This window comes from Anticarsia gemmatalis, chromosome 5 (genome assembly GCF_050436995.1).
Source record: "Anticarsia gemmatalis isolate Benzon Research Colony breed Stoneville strain chromosome 5, ilAntGemm2 primary, whole genome shotgun sequence".
Lineage (NCBI taxonomy): Eukaryota > Metazoa > Arthropoda > Insecta > Lepidoptera > Erebidae > Anticarsia > Anticarsia gemmatalis.
In genome coordinates, this window is record NC_134749.1 from 7,167,226 (window position 1) to 7,183,601 (window position 16,376).

At 33.8% G+C, this 16,376-nt stretch overlaps 1 protein-coding gene across 19 annotated transcripts in view; it reads left to right on the forward strand.

Moving 5' to 3' along the window:
- sif (guanine nucleotide exchange factor still life) overlaps positions 1 to 16,376 on the forward strand; it is an 83,170-nt gene that overhangs the window by 19,845 nt on the left and 46,949 nt on the right. For 9 of the 19 annotated variants that reach the window (XR_012959489.1, XM_076114469.1, XM_076114470.1 and 6 more), the window contains 15 exons: positions 764 to 882; positions 1,747 to 1,877; positions 2,683 to 2,768; positions 3,106 to 3,255; positions 3,600 to 3,730; positions 4,027 to 4,215; positions 4,398 to 4,521; positions 4,967 to 5,171; positions 5,632 to 5,839; positions 6,212 to 6,407; positions 8,481 to 8,534; positions 8,746 to 8,811; positions 10,472 to 10,586; positions 10,864 to 10,935; positions 11,783 to 11,851. Coding sequence is in view for 18 of the 19 variants with exons in the window: in XM_076114469.1 (XP_075970584.1) it covers positions 764 to 882; positions 1,747 to 1,877; positions 2,683 to 2,768; positions 3,106 to 3,255; positions 3,600 to 3,730; positions 4,027 to 4,215; positions 4,398 to 4,521; positions 4,967 to 5,171; positions 5,632 to 5,839; positions 6,212 to 6,407; positions 8,481 to 8,534; positions 8,746 to 8,811; positions 10,472 to 10,586; positions 10,864 to 10,935; positions 11,783 to 11,851 (1,915 nt within the window). In the remaining variant the exon portion in view is untranslated. The remainder of the gene's footprint in view (positions 1 to 763; positions 883 to 1,746; positions 1,878 to 2,682; positions 2,769 to 3,105; positions 3,256 to 3,599; positions 3,731 to 4,026; positions 4,216 to 4,397; positions 4,522 to 4,966; positions 5,172 to 5,631; positions 5,840 to 6,211; positions 6,408 to 8,480; positions 8,535 to 8,745; positions 8,812 to 10,471; positions 10,587 to 10,863; positions 10,936 to 11,782; positions 11,852 to 16,376) is intronic. The other 10 variants (XM_076114488.1, XM_076114474.1, XM_076114481.1 and 7 more) reach the window with 7 other exon arrangements.

Genomic DNA, 16,376 nt, shown 5'->3' on the forward strand with positions numbered 1-16,376 from the left:
GTCGGTAAGACGGGTAATGGACCGAATTCAACAGTGCGTACTGCGCACTAACGTCCGATACAGAAGTTAGCTTCCGTATTGTAGCAGTATTTTAAACGTGGTTATTCAATTGATGTTATAAGCAACGTATGAATATTAAAATTATTCTACTGTATTGATAGAAGTCTTTATAATCAACATAAGTTGAAATGTACATGAATTCAGGTACCACAGTTTACTGAGAAGTATAGTTTCTTGTAATATACCATTCTGTGAATTTTGTTGTATGATCATTAAGCACTGATATATATTATGTTATCTTTAAAAAGCTTTAATCAATGACATTCCACGAAAGTATATTGGTGTCCAACGTTAACGTATAAGACAGAAAAAGAAAAAAGCTATAAACCGCGTTTTCTATTTTTGATGTGTTAATTCTATTTGTATTTTGCTCGAATGGTGGTTTTATCACCAGTTATTCAAATATGTGTTACTTGAGCTTGAAATGCAATCTTTTCGTAAAGATGTAAAGTATTTTCTGAGAAATTGTTGTTATCAATATTACTGCATATTATAAATTCAAGTGGTCTCGCCCCTGCAGTCTGTCTGTTCGCTTTGAACTTAAAAAGTGGTAAAGAGATCTTTATACGGTTATCACTAATATATAAAACGGCTTTAGTGCATAATTTTTTAAAGGCAAACCCAGTGTAACTTGGGTAAAGCCGAGGCAAACCTCTAGAATCTAAATATTAAAATAAGAATGTATAAAAATGTCCGTTTGCAGGCACTCGCATCGGCCAAGCTTCCGAATGCTTCGTGTATTGGAAAGATCCAATGACCAACGACACCTGGGGATTGAACTTTACCTCTCCCATTGATGCCAAACAATTCAGAGAATGCTGTGTAAGTATAAACAATGCTAGTTAGTAAAACAATCAATTAACTACATAATTTAACTTATAATTGAATAAATTGGGAAGCAAATATTGCATTGATTCAAAACAATAATTAGGGATAGCTTATTTGGGATTATTCTAAATGTATTCTGTTTTATGTATTGTAGGAAATCACTTATGGTTATACAAAAAAAGTAAGTTGTTATATCGAAAAATCAAAACCACGAACTTTTGTCTCATCTATCGATAGACCCCTATTATTATTTTGTAGTGTTTGGATTATCAATCAAGTGGTCAACATTTCAGTTTCGTAACCGTGATACATATCAATGTGTTATAGAATAACATAGGGACTTTAAAATCTACGTTATCTTATAATCCTTACTTGCTAAAGGCTAGTTTTTAGATAAAGTGTGGCTAAGACCATATGGCTATGAATGCGTTGGACGAAGAAATAAGCAACTAACTAACGTCTAACGCATTCCAAGACTTACGCCATGGTTTCCTAACAAGATACAAGTATGAAACACGTGGATGTATGTTAAAATACCAGCAAACTAGCTCTGACAATCGTGTAATACCTGTCCTTATACTGTTGACATAAACACTTGTTTCAATATCTATATTTACGTCAGTTATTCGTTAAAATTTTTATCAGTGCAAAAATATTTGTAGGCGAAATAATTAAGACGAATTTATTATTATTTATACCTCATAAGCCTAAACCAGCTTCCCAACAAAGTATTCAAACTAACCCCTAAATGTCTCAACGTGAAATAAATGCCATAGATGTTAATAAACCAATAATGATCGTGAGACCTCATGATACCCTTCATTAGACAAACGCCTAAGACATTGTTCATGTTTCCAGTCTCCGTCTTTCAAATTTTCCCGCAAGGCGTCCTCGAGCTACAGCTTGAAGCTAGAACCTCCGGGAAATAAGCAAAAGTTCAAGGGTAAAAGGAAGCCAGTCTCTACACCAGCTAGTCCTAATCGATCCAGGTAAACTTTTGACTATTATACCAGCCTTAGATTGAAATTACCACTCGAACGTCACACCACGTGAGTTACTGCTTAAAGAAATGCTTTTAATCACAATTTTTAAAAATCGGGTGAAGGAGCACTACTTATCACTGCAAAACGATTTTACTTGAATACTTCTCACTCTTTGCTTTCACTAACCTAAGTTCTTTACTTTCCCATGACTGTCTAAACTCCTCTTGCTATTTCTGTATGAATATAATTACATGTATATTTAAAAATATATATATATATATATATATATATATATATATATATATATATATATATATATATATATATATATATATATATATATATATATATATATATATATATATTCTATGTATTATTTACATATGTGGTTATTTATTTATAGATGATGTCTATTCTATTCTATTTTTTTTATTTTTTATATGTATACGATTTGTATTTATTCTTTATTTTATATAACTCACACATTTAGGTTAACGTGACTTGTACGCAGTACTACCTCTTTTCTGGTAAACATCTCTTTCCATCCCATGGTTGCCTGTAAGAGATTGCCTTGTGCGATAAGGCCGCCGATTGTGCATAGGAATTGTATCCAGCCTTAGATTATAGTTTTTATCTACTCCTATATTTTACTGATACACTGTGTACAATAAAGAGTTTTATTATTATTATTATTATGTAAGACAAAATAGCAAATGAGCACCCGTTTCTTCCGTGTTGTGACGTGGACTATAGGTTTATGCTTTTCACTAATGAAGCTTGATGACGACTAATTTGTTACGTGTGATTGTAGTCTGACGTACGGCCGCGAACCACAATGCACATGCATGACACAGGAACAATACGCACGATTGAGAACATCACAAGATCCACGTTATCGTAAGTATACACACGAGTTTCACTTTATTTGTATCGATGGTCATAAAGAAACGACCGGTACACAAAATACATTAACAAAAACCAACGGTTTACATATTTATAATAGATATTTACCAAATTGTTTGAGGTTTTGATAACAAATTGCTTTACACATAAATCAAAACAAAAGCACTGCAATCTGAACAATCACTGCTCAAATCATACACACATAGTTTATAATTGCATTTATACATAAAACCTTTAACAGAAAACTTTTGCAGTACATATGATTATTCATCTATAAGTAAAGAGCATATTTGTTAACTTCATGAAATAAATGCATGTCTCGTGTATATAGGTTCGTCTACTTTGCCCCGCACTACAACCCGTGCTATCGAGACCGAGACAGGCGCAGCAGGCACCACAGGACGTTCTGAGAAGGTCGCTGCAGCCACTTCTTCCACCTCACTGTACGACAACGTTACCAACTCACAGCCGCCTCCTAAGCGTAAGTTATTCTTTATTTAATGACAACACAAAGTATTGCTCACAGTAAAAAAAATGTGTTAATTCTCCACTAGATTGTAATACTATCGTAAGAGTCAATACCCTTGAAACTGACCATGCTGTTCAAACAAATGATAAACTATTCAGTTGTGTCAATAGTTTGCTGTTTATATTGAATTTTGTTTAACCGTTAGCTTACTTAATATGTAAGTCATTTACCTAGCTCTTTTTAAAAAACAACAAGGCTGGCAGACAAATTAATACCTATAATTAGTTATTAGATGAGCATTATGAATTAGCAAATAAGGTAGCCTTTTAGTCATGTTTTGGTTTGTTATATTTCAGCGGCATCGCGACAGGCTGACAATCAGCCACCAACTCGGCCTCCAAAGTCTCAAGAGACATCGACCATGACAACTAACACTTCTACTGCGCCTAAAACTGTCACTGCATCTGTGGGAACACACGGCACTAGCGTAAGTTTTAGTATTTGAAGCAGTTTGACTTATTATAAAATATTACTAACATGATCAAAGTCTTTGCTATCCCATTGCCCTCTTCCTTTGATAGTTATGTAGTAGTTGCCAGAAGCTTATTTCTGTCTGAGATATAAAACATACATACATAAATTCCTTCTAAAGCACTCAGCGTTATAATAGTAGTAAGGTACCTTGTGTTAGCGGAGTTCAGCAAAATGCTTTTATATAAAAAGCTATTAAGACTAAAAACATAGTATTATTTGTTTTTCTCACAATATTATTTCTCGTAACAGACAACAGAGGAACCTCAAGCAAGCGGCGGTGGGCAAGGATCGCAGCACACTCAAGATCTGAAGTCTGAGGGTGTGCAGGCAGGAGGTACACTCACTTCATCCAAGTCTTCTGCGACCTCCACCCGATCTGGCAAAGAACATCTACAACACATGCCTAAGAGCGTTGACTATGGAGATGGAAATGAATCTGTAAGTATGATTTACTACTAAAGTCGGGGTTAAAACGTAAGGAATATAGATGTCACTACCATAAAACCTTCAATTTTTATTTGAAGCTCGTAAGCTTGGTTTATCATCAACTTATTTTTGTTTGCGTCATACTCTATCCACTGTTTTCTAAGTTAACTTTAATCTAAGTACTTACTCAACAGGACTGTATGAATTTTCAGTCCAGAGAATCGGACAGGCACAACGTGCACCATCACAACGTGATTAACAACAATACTTCGGGATCTCGCCGCACCAAGTCTAAGAGCACTGAAGATATGAATATGGGTAAGTAGTTTAACCTATTCAAGTATGGTGTAAGCTAATTGTTTAACTCTTGTGTCTGTTTTGTGGACAGTGAACCTCACTAACTTTCCTCATATTATGCAATTAATGCAATATAGAATCTCCACTTTCCCAACAGTCATTGTACTATAGTAAATTATGAAACGCTATCTATTATGTATGTTATAATTAATATCAACTACCGACACATACTAGCTTTTAAATAGTAGGTTAAGAGTTACACGAGGTAGCTCATTTCGAACCATAAATTGGTTGCTAATGGAAAGGATAATGTAAAGCACAATATGAATATGTTTTACTCGTAAAACAACACGATTCTTGTAGAGAATCGTGGGACAGAAGTGTATACTTTTCATGACATGTAGTGTATGTAGCCGTTCTTTTACTTTGAAACGTAATCAGATTTCTCACGCAATGTCTATTGCAGATTCGAACACACTGAAACGCATGCTGAAGCCAATGCCCTCTACCGAGAGTCCCGTGACGTCGCCGGAGATGGGTCGGCGTCGTTACGGCGGCGCCGCGCCGTGCCCGCCGTCCTGCGGCTCGCACGGACATCGTCATCAGCAGCACGTGCATCACGGACACTACTCACATGTCGTCAATAATAACAGCAGACAGAGCTCGCAGCGGTAATTATAAAGCATACGATTTTCCCTAGATTGAAAATTATTGTTTAATGTTTAAGACTAGTATGCAGACCATTTGGTAGAACTAGCCAAACTAAACTTGTCTCCAATACAGGACCGGAAAAGTATCAAAGTAAATTTTGTGAAATAGTTGCTAATTATGAGTATTAATAGGGACAAAACGAGTTGAAATAAAAAACTGTCGAGGATTTTCTGGTCTTGAAGTCATTATTATATTGAAAAATATTAATGTCTAAATATAAAGTAATGGTGTAAACATTGTTACTTCTACTTGTGTGTGTTAGTTCTATTACTAGAAATGCTAACTTGAATTTTACATACACCATTTGCAAAGTGTAATGTCAAGTTACAAGAAATTCTGTAATCTCTGTTTGTCGTTATAAAATTATTTTAATACACTCTAGAATGACGTCAAACTAAAGTTTAACATTATTTCCCTTAGTCGCGGAGTGGGCGTCGGTGCCGCTCCTAGTGGATATCCAGGACGTGGCCTATACTTGGAACTGGGTGGCGGCGACCGCGACATGTCACCTCCTTCAGACAACGTGATGTTTGACAACCAGTGCTACGCCACTACACCGTCGTCGTCTAACGGAAATTCTGACCAGGAACCTTGTCAACGCCGTGATTCGCGACAGCATCATCACGCGGTTAGTAAATGACTTCATTATTATATTTATGTATGACACATGGAATTGTAGTTGAATCAGGCTTAATTTTATAATATTCCCTTAAGAAACCACATCAATCTCACATTATTATGTTATTGAGGTCATTATAAGAGGCAAGATTTCATAGAGTTTGTATTGTCTCACAAACTTTCCTTTATGTTAAACTTTATACAACGCTTGAACTTTCACAGCATTCTTCCTAACTAATTTTTGGTGACAAGTATCCCTTTACTAATCAGTCAATGACAAAGTATAATCATCATTTACCGATTTGTAGACGTTTACACGTCATTATCGTTTTAGATAATATTTTGGAACATAATTTAACTCTACTCTTGTTTGTAACTACAGAAGCCTTGTCTGTCTCGACAAGCCTCTCAGTCGAGCGCTACTCCGGCTCCTGGCTCGCCGACTTCTCGTCTTCTCCTAGAGTACGAGATGCACTTGAGGAATACTCTCGCCAAAGGCATGGACGCTGAGAGTTACAGTCTGCACACTTTCGAAGCACTATTAAGCCAGAGCATGGAGGATTTAGGTGAGATCCTAGGTAAACAATTTTTAATTAACCCATTTTCATCCCAGTGTTGTAGAACAAGGGTCTCCTTTCAAAATGAAAGACGAGTCAGTCGTTAACACCACCACGGTCGTCTAGTGGTGTTTGTGAACTTGTCATTTCTTCAACTAATATTCATACATTACAAACTATCCCGACGTTTACCTTGTTGTTAATACAAATGGCATTTATATTTTAACTTCGTTCGGGTATCAATGCTTCCAAATTTCCTCTTAACAATGGTTTATTTGAGAACATAAGAGCCCTATACCTGTTCAATAATGTTTTAAGTCGTCATCGAGTTTGAGGGCACATGTCGATATTATTTATATGAATGTCTCCCCGTGTTTGTTGTTTAGCTTTCGTGATGTGATGTCTATTATTAGTAGACATCAAAAATGTTACAGTAAGGATCTATAAAATAACCAAACCAGCCTCAGAATAAATTATTATTGATAACACTTAAAAAATAAAACCATTTTAATTAGGTATAAAGGAGACCCTTTGGAATGATTAGATGGATTCCATAGATGTTGTATATTTATTTATATTTATTGATGTTTTATAGTTTTGAAGTTTTAATGAACTCAAACACATATATAGGCTCTATGTACCTGCTAGAATAGTATAGAATCAAAGTCGGCATTTTGCAATATTTTATAAAATGTCGGTTAAGGGAATTCATAATAACATTACTACACAATTAACTTGATCTTTATTATAATGTCGAAAATCAGAAATAGTTTCAAATGCGGCAATCATGGACAGCTAAAACAAACTTGTGTTACTGTAAACATTTATGTAAAATGTTGTGGATAGCTAAAACTTATCTCAAGTACGTATCGTGATTCTCTACAGTCGGTACTGTCGAGTATCAAGAGTTTGACATTTATAATATCGTGTCCTAATAGTTGTACCACAGCCGTTAGTAGAGAATCGAGGTACAAATTCTCTACCAATATCGACTACCGACAACCGGCTAGTTATAGAGAAATGTTGCATGAAAATTTGATCAGCACCTCTCATGAGTCGTAGAAAACCAACTTTGGACGTTAAATTTCAAGACTGCCTAGACATTTGAATTAATTTAATATTTCATATATGAACTAAGCAAAATGCTTTCCACGCATTGAAGAGTCGTATAATATAGGTACAATCTTTCTCCAAGAGTTTTAAATAGTAAATACGCAAACGATTAAAATTTTAATTACTGTTCATTTTACAATATAGTTGAATACTGTCGATACAGTAGTTAATTCAGTATTGAGGGATAATAATTAGTTGCTGCGATTCTCGTTGCCACAATTATGTCAATAAGATCAAATTAGTATTTGTCTTGTTGTAATTGTAATGTATAAAGAATGCCTGCCTCTATGACACGGTCGGTAGTGTATCCAGCCGCTGACCATGAGGTCCAAGGTTGTACAAAGTGCTATTGGTATTTTTCTAATTTGTATTCGATTGTTCTTAATCATTATAGTAGTCAAGAGTTTGATACCGTTTCCGGTATATGGAAATAGGCACGTTCCCTATTACTTGGAACTCACATTGTTAATGGCAAAACGCGGGTGTATTTATTCTACCTCCCCGTATAAGAGATATATGTATGTGTCTAATTAAATATTATCAAAATGATTACCAGTAATTTTGAACCCTGTTTTTCATATTGCATAATAGTTGTTATTTCGATATATTTTATGGCAGCGAATATAGTGCCTCAAGCCCATAAACACAGATAACTCCTGATTTATGAAAGTAAAACAATTTAGTAGTAGTAAACGCCAACATGCTAATCAGAGAGTGGTTCAGCTCTTTCTTCGACTCTTCCGTTTCTGATTAATTGTAGCAATTTCAGTAGAATTTCATTTTACACACGTGATAAAATGGTATTCATACTTACATGCGATCCCTGGTGGAGATCGCTATAAAAATACGAATAAATACTACGTTGCTATTAAAAAACTACCGCGTTTTAGAGTAATGTAGAGTAGCTGAATGTACCCGATTTAAGAAATCCCTACATTTAGCCCAGATCATATATAAATTATAATGATGTTTTTTGCCTAGAATACAACGATAACCTGCCCCCGAATCAACGAAGTCCATATCCACCTCGACGACGTAAGTATTAAATCTACCACACAAGCTAACAATTCAGCTAATTTTCAATCTTCGTAGATTTTGCCACATTTAATAAATAAAAAAAAATTAAAAGCATGCGGCCTAATTTATAAATTTGACTTTAATAAAACATAGAATACTTTTACAACATACAGCACACAATTCAACCTTGTTTCAATTTAATTTCAACCCTGTTTTTGTTCTTGTTGAGGACCGACCCAAGAATCAATTCTACAATCTTTGAGACACCTTAAGGAGGCTGCGATAAGGGATAGAGGTGAAGAAAATCAATTTATTATTGTGTATTGGTACTATGTATAATATGTATTTCGTGTCTATAATAATGTATACATAATTATACATATGATATTTATATTATGTAATCATCCTTAATCCATTTTTGTTGAATGTATTGACCTTATTTTGTTTTGTTATTTGTATACGACCACCACGAACATCTCATAATGGTCTTATTAGTATTATAAACTATATTTAAGCATGCTACTCATAATACTTCAGATATTAGTGCGGGTAAACTAATTCCTGTTATTTATTGATTCCTAGTTTTTATAGCGTTATTATATACTTATTTGAAACATAAAATACTAATTAGTTTACCCCTTCCTAGTACCAGATACATCATATTTGTATTTTGCGGAATATACTTAGTCAATACGAACATAAACATACAGTTTTCGTTTAGTGACATACCTTTTTTATTTAAAAATCTCGCTCACGAAATGAAAATTGGGAACAAAATTCATAACCTTTCATATTAGTGATTTCGTCCACTGCATTAAATAACCTTAACATTGTTTCATTTCAAGACTATAGAATATTACAGAATTTTTACGCAAATACAGTAACATAATTTGCTTGTCTGGGCAGGTTTCTAGATAAACAATATATTTTTTCTTTTAATAGGCAGTTACAATGATAAATCGTTGCATTGATAACGATAAACATATTGTATTTCATTTATAAACAAAATTTTAAAATGTAAGTTATATGTATATAAACATTTTTATGGTCTTTGTTTGCTAAGTAATTATAGATTCCTGTTCGGTAGGATCTTTATATAATTTTGGTTATAACAGACATACCTACAGAGGTTTAGATGTTATAAATGTCTACTTGCTAGACTCATTTTACGGTGTTTATAAATAGCACCATTCTTACAAAACATTAAAGACATTCTGCAACTTATGTACAATTCCTTTAAATAAGAAAATATGTCACATGCGGAGCACATACCCAACAATATTAATGCAAATAATATTTCCAAGATAAGCTATAATAAAAGCAAATAGAAGAGTAGATTTCTTAATTTGTATTATAAATCTTTATATTTCATTAGGCAATTACAATAAGCATTTACTTTTATAGCTGTAGGCTCACTTCATGCCATAGGATTCATATATTAATTTCCGTATGAAGCTAAGAGTCTTCAAATGCACGAACATAATATAACATTAGTCGTCATTTATTAGGGAGTCACTTGGCTTAAAGCCTTTTTTTAAGCAAAATAGTACAGCTGCAATTTAAAAAATAATTTAGCTATAGCCAGCTATATTCACATTTAGATATAGTCGCTTTTCGATTATTGAGAATTTTGTATAAAAAATTAGCTATAAAATGGAATTAGCAGTTTTCATCAATCAGCATAGAAACAAAAAATTACAACATGATGTCCAAACCGAAATTGATTAGGAAAGTAAGTTGGCATAGCAAGAATTGTATGAAGAACTGCTTTACGAATTTTAACTAAATGTAAAGAAAAATAAGTTTTTAGTTACAATATTATTTTCTTTTCACAAGCTGTCAATATAATACGTTGTTATAAATCAGAGTAAAATATGTTCGTATTGATTGTATTAGACATGTTTCGAATAATGAAAAGAATTTAATTACTAATGTCGTTTTAAAATTGGCACAAGGACCAGCATCCCAATGCTCGGGTGGCGGCAGTCGTTCTTCAACCTTACCTCTTCCTCATCGTCTCGGCGTGGAGCGACAACACAGCGCTAGATCTGACCGTGATGGATACTACAGGTAAAATATTTTAATTATTTCTGTTTTGAACGTACAACCTTTTTATTGAACGATCGTTGAGTCTTAACAGCATAGAGGCCATAAACAAAAAAAAAAGGTGCCGCCATTTTTAGCCATTCGCGCCATTATGCTACGAAGCTACGTGGGTACCTAATGGTGCCACACACAGCTTATACATTTTTTATTATACCTATTTAAGGAAGCCCCTGTAAAGTAAATTGAGCTCCTTTTTCTTCTATTTATATTTTCTACGTATTATAGGTTATTATTTTTACAGCGATCGAAACGAGCTCATGCGTGAACGTGAACGAGATCGAGAACGCGGCTATTTGAGTGATCATAACTCCAGGTAAGAAATTTCTAATTCACTATTAAAGAGCACCTGTTTATAGTAGGTTTCTTTATAATTAGTTTATTTGACAAGAATTAACGGAAGGCTCTTATTTAACAAGAGTTAATGGCAGGTTCTTATTTAACAAAATTAACAAAAAATAACGAAGGGTTCTTATGCGCTTCAAATTAATGAATATAGTTTTCCTCGAAATTGAAAAGAAACTCATATTGATGGAGGACATTTACTCGGTCACTCTAAGCCACAACCCATTATTGTTGTGCGTTTAATATTTGTCCGCAGATTGTACATTGACAACGATTTTCATAGTTTCACTAAGGGCCTTTTTATTTTTATTACTAAGAGCCAGCTTCGCAGATTATATTAAATTGTTTAATTAACTATCTGCTAAATAAAGTGTCAGCAAATGTATGAAAACAGCTGTAAATTTTTCACCTGATGCTCGCCGAATTAAAAATGAAAGGCATTTAGAAGTGTTGAAAGCGTGTTTCAGTTACGGACAGATTTATTTATTTAGGGAAAACAAACAATTACACACTTTTCTTAATAATAAATATTAATGAAAATTTTTATGCAAATGTGTAGCTGAACAACTATGTAGTGTGTCAGTCGAAATGCAGACATAATGTATTGCAACATCGAAGCCAATGGTTTACTTCGTAATAGTGGTGATAGCTTCTAACTGGATGTATATTTAGCGATTAAAAAAAGTGGCTAGTGGTTTCCAAATAAACAAACGATTTGCTTGATTTGGCTGCTAAGAAACAAAACGTAGAATAATACTTATTCTTAATTCGTAAGATGTAACTAATAGCATCTTTACTCATTGAATCGTTATTCGCAGGGAAAGGTCTGGAAGAGACCGCGACCGTGACCGCGATCGTGAAGGATATCTCAGCGATCATCAGTCAAGGTATGTATGGCTGTAAACTCATATTCATGTGTTATGCTCCCTATTCACATGAAGTTTTATTCCATTGAACCGTGATTTTTGTTCAAAGTGATGGCTGGGTCCCGTATTTTTTTTCAATGAAGGGCACCTTAGTGTTGTCTTTTGTAGTCCACACATATAATATAAACTTTAACTTGTGTTCGAGTAGTACTATCGCGTAATTGTATATGTGGTTACGGAGCATTCTATTTTACAGCTTCTGATAAACAGTTTGATTATTGACAAATTAAAATCGTGTTTGCAGCTAAATTAAAATTTGTATTCCATCCAAATGAATTTTTGCAGCAGATTTGTAATGTAATAAGGTAAACTTTCTGTACCTGTGTTACAATGATATTGGTCATCTGTCGATCGTATGAGTAAAATAAACGTAACTCGTTTATTTAAAAAAGATAAATTACAGTTTTAGGTAAGTAGTATTTTTAAAAACTCCTAGGGTAGTGGTGGAGATGTTGATTAGTAGACATCTGGGATATAGGCAAAGGCGTGTTGTTGCGATGATGGGGAAGGAGTTGGCGAAGGCTGCACAGAACGCAGTAGAGCTCACCTACTCACCCAAGCCTCTCCTCATGCTCGAATGTCTCTATTCTGTGATCGGGCAGATCCATAGACATCTCTGACCTTTTGTGGGAAGATAAAATTAAATTCAGAAATATTTAAAAAAAAAGAACATAATCCTCCGACTAATTGAGTACTTTTTACACAAGTGGGAGCATTCAAGTGTGAGCTAACAATATAATAATATAATTTTCAAAGACCCTTAAGACCGGGATCTAACAGTACTGCAACTATGCTATATATACAGGGTGTCCCAAAACTCAACGATAATCTGAGACCGGATGAAAGGCCAAGTTATACCAGTTCTGGGAAAAATAAAAAAAAAAATCCATATCACTTAGTTCAGCAGTAATAGACATTTTTCAAAAAAGTTGAAATTCCACACCCTTGGTCGCATTTTCAGTTCCTGTGATCACCAATGTCACAATTTCGCGGTGTTTTTTTGAATTTCGTGATCTTCAATAAATATGCTATCAATCGTAAAACAAATTAATGCACAAAACATTGTTACTTTAATAAAAAAAGTTAAGTTTTAGTGAGTCATGTTTTTCAAAAATATCGTTAGTTAACTTTGACGCTTCATATTGAAAAAAAAATGTACTACACTAACCTTGGCAAGTTATTTCAAAAGTTGGCGCATTTAATCAAGATTTCAAAATGGTGCAACACTTGCCACTTTTCTTGGCATTAAAAATGTTATTTTTAATTGAACGAAGAGTATCCTCGCAGATGGATCGGACGCAGTAGGTTAATTTTATGACTTTCTCGTTCCCCCGATCTAAATCTAGTAGATATTTTTGACTGGAAATGCATAAAAAAAAAGTCTATTCGAAATCAATGCAAAATCTATCAGAACTTCGCCAGAAAATTGACCCAGCGTCAGAAGAAATAAATGCAAGGAATTTTGCTTGACTGGTGAAAAGGTCTTTTGTAAGGCGTTGCAGAGCCTGTATTCGAGCCAGAGGCAAACGATTCGGAATTACTTTAGTTTAAGGTAAATAATGAAGTAAGAACGATGGTTCGTTCATTGTTTTTTTTAATGATTATATTACCTATTATGTTTATTACATTAAATATCGGTTATGGACTGACTCAATTACTTCTTTACTAAAAATAATTCCTTCCCTCTGGCACAAATACAGGCTCTGCAACGGCGCACAAAGGATTTATTCACCAGTCAAGCAAAATTCCTTGCATTTATTTCTTTCGACGCTGCGTCAATTTTCTGGCGAAGTTCTGATAGATTTTGCATTGATTTCGAATAAACTTTTTTTTATGCATTTCCAGTCAAAAATATCTACTGGATTTAGATCGGGGGAACGAGAAAGTCATAAAATTAACCTACTGCGTCCGATCCATCTGCGAGGGTACTCTTCGTTCAATTAAAAATAACATTTTGAATGCCAAGAAAAGTGGCAAGTGTTGCACCATTTTGAAATCTTGATTAAATGCGCCAACTTTTGAAATAACTTGCCAAGGTTAGTGTAGTACATTTTTTTTTCAATATGAAGCGTCAAAGTTAACTAACGATATTTTTGAAAACCATGACTCACTAAAACTTAACTTTTTTTATTAAAGTAACAATGTTTTGTGTATTAATTTGTTTTACGATTGATAGCATATTTATTGAAGATCACGAAATTCAAAAAAAACACCGCGAAATTGTGACATTGGTGATCACAGGACTTGAAAATGCGACCAAGGGTGTGGAATTTCAACTTTTTTGAAAAATGTCTATTACTGCTGAACTAAGTGATATGGAATTTTTTTTTTATTTTTCCCAGAACTGGTATAACTTGGCCTTTCATCCGGTCTCAGATTATCGTTGAGTTTTGGGACACCCTGTATAATCCATGGTTTTACAATTAGCCATCTGCTCTTGAAGATTTCGTTCTAATATCGCTACGTTTGCTTAGGAACTGGTTATCTTAAAGTTTAAGAGAACCAGTTCTAAACCAACATTATGTTTAAGACTAGAACAAACAAAAAACTTCGAACCGAACTTCGATTTCAGCTTTAACTATATTCCGGTGAACTCTATTACATGTCAATGTGCGCGAAAAATCCTGAATACTTTAGGCGGATAGTTTCTTTCTAGCCAAACCAGAAACTTTTTATAAAAAATCTGACATAATTATGTCACAGTTAATTGTTTTCACTTTTAATTGAATTAACAAATTAGCAATAATAAGTTGTTTTTATTTAATTCAATGGAATACATAAACAGCACAACTCAACTTAGGTATTTTGTATGTATTTATGCATATTAATCCAGAGAGAAATATCCTAACCCATTCGAGTAATAATTTGTCATAATAAAATTTCGCATACGTTACGATAAAGCGCCTAGCTTATTCGAAAGTAAAAGTATTGTTAGTCAAAGTTTTAATAAATTTAATACTATCTTTATGAGGCAATAGATTTTTTTAGAGTCTGTACTCAAATTATATGTATTTTCAAAGAAAAAATAAGAACATTGTGTATTTATGCGCTCCGCCCGCTAAACGTCTTGTGCAGGTTAATCTGCTACAGTATACACAACTCCACACGTAGTCTCACTCATCACTGCGTGTATCAAACTGCAAAGTCCCGTTCCATTAATAAATCTAGAATGATAATTCTAAAATAAACATGTAGGTGCATGTCTTGAACCAATTTCTATTTTAATTTGCTATAGTCAATTTAATACATTTGCCACGTATAAAAACAGTACAAAATTGATTTTATTAAGTACCCTTTCTCGTTATCATTTACTTCATGTGCTTAAAAAGATCTGTGGTATATTCTGTCTTTTATTTTTGAAACTTAACTGGAACCATATTAAAATTTGAGCCGGGCCGCCGCCATTTACTTTGAGGAAACCATTCTGGGTGAAGAAAGACTCTACTTGAAATGTAAAATTGTATAAGATGTTCCCTACTTTTTAATATCAGTTTCTCAGTCATAGTCTGTCCAGCAGTTAAGGCATTTATTTTATTATTCGGGTAACATATGTAGAACTGAAGTACCGGTTAAATTTAGATAACAATTTGGTCCATTTATACACATACATACGCCGCGAAACATAACAAAACCAAAAAGGATTGTATTGATTTCACAGAATATGGTGATACAGAATTGGTGTTCGTGTTTGTATTCTCATATATCAATCGACAAAAAGGATTATGAAACAATTTTGTTTCAATGTCCTGCTTTTTGAAAATAACAACGTTGACATTCAACGTCATAGATAACTTTCGCTTTTATATTTGCATACTTTTACATAATAAACGTAAGCGTTAAATAAAAAAGCAAGAAAACAATTCATTGTAGTGACTTCTTAATTTACGAACAGATCGTAATCACTTTATCACCTAAAGCGAAACCATGAACCGTTTAGTCACGTTGGTTGCCGCTTGAAAATATCATGCATATTTCTACTCGTAAAATGTAGAGAACAATAGAGTACCTACTTTTTAGCCGAGCTTGGCCTTTTAAGACCCTTTATGTAATTATACAAAGGATAAATCAAGTCCGAAATCCAAAACAAAGATTTCGTAGTTACAATCTTGAACGCAAAATTACTTAGATCTCCGTTATGGCAGGGTAATTTGTTTATTGCAATTAAACAATCTAAAATAATACGCTACAATAAATCCGACGGTCACTTGTTAATTATTATGAGTTACAGCCAGTTTACAAGAAACGCTCCGGGATTTCCTTCACGTAATTACACTGGGCACCCGTGAGAATTTCATATTTCCCGTAGAAACCATTAACATTCGTGAGCTATTTGAATGCCTATATTTATCAAGGGGCGTAAAGTAGGGAATAGTTCTACATTTTTGGATAGCAGAAAAACTACTATGTAACTCATATTTGCTATGCTTTTCATGTACCTACTACTAATAAGAAAAAATATGAAAAAAATCATGGATTTGTGAAGTTA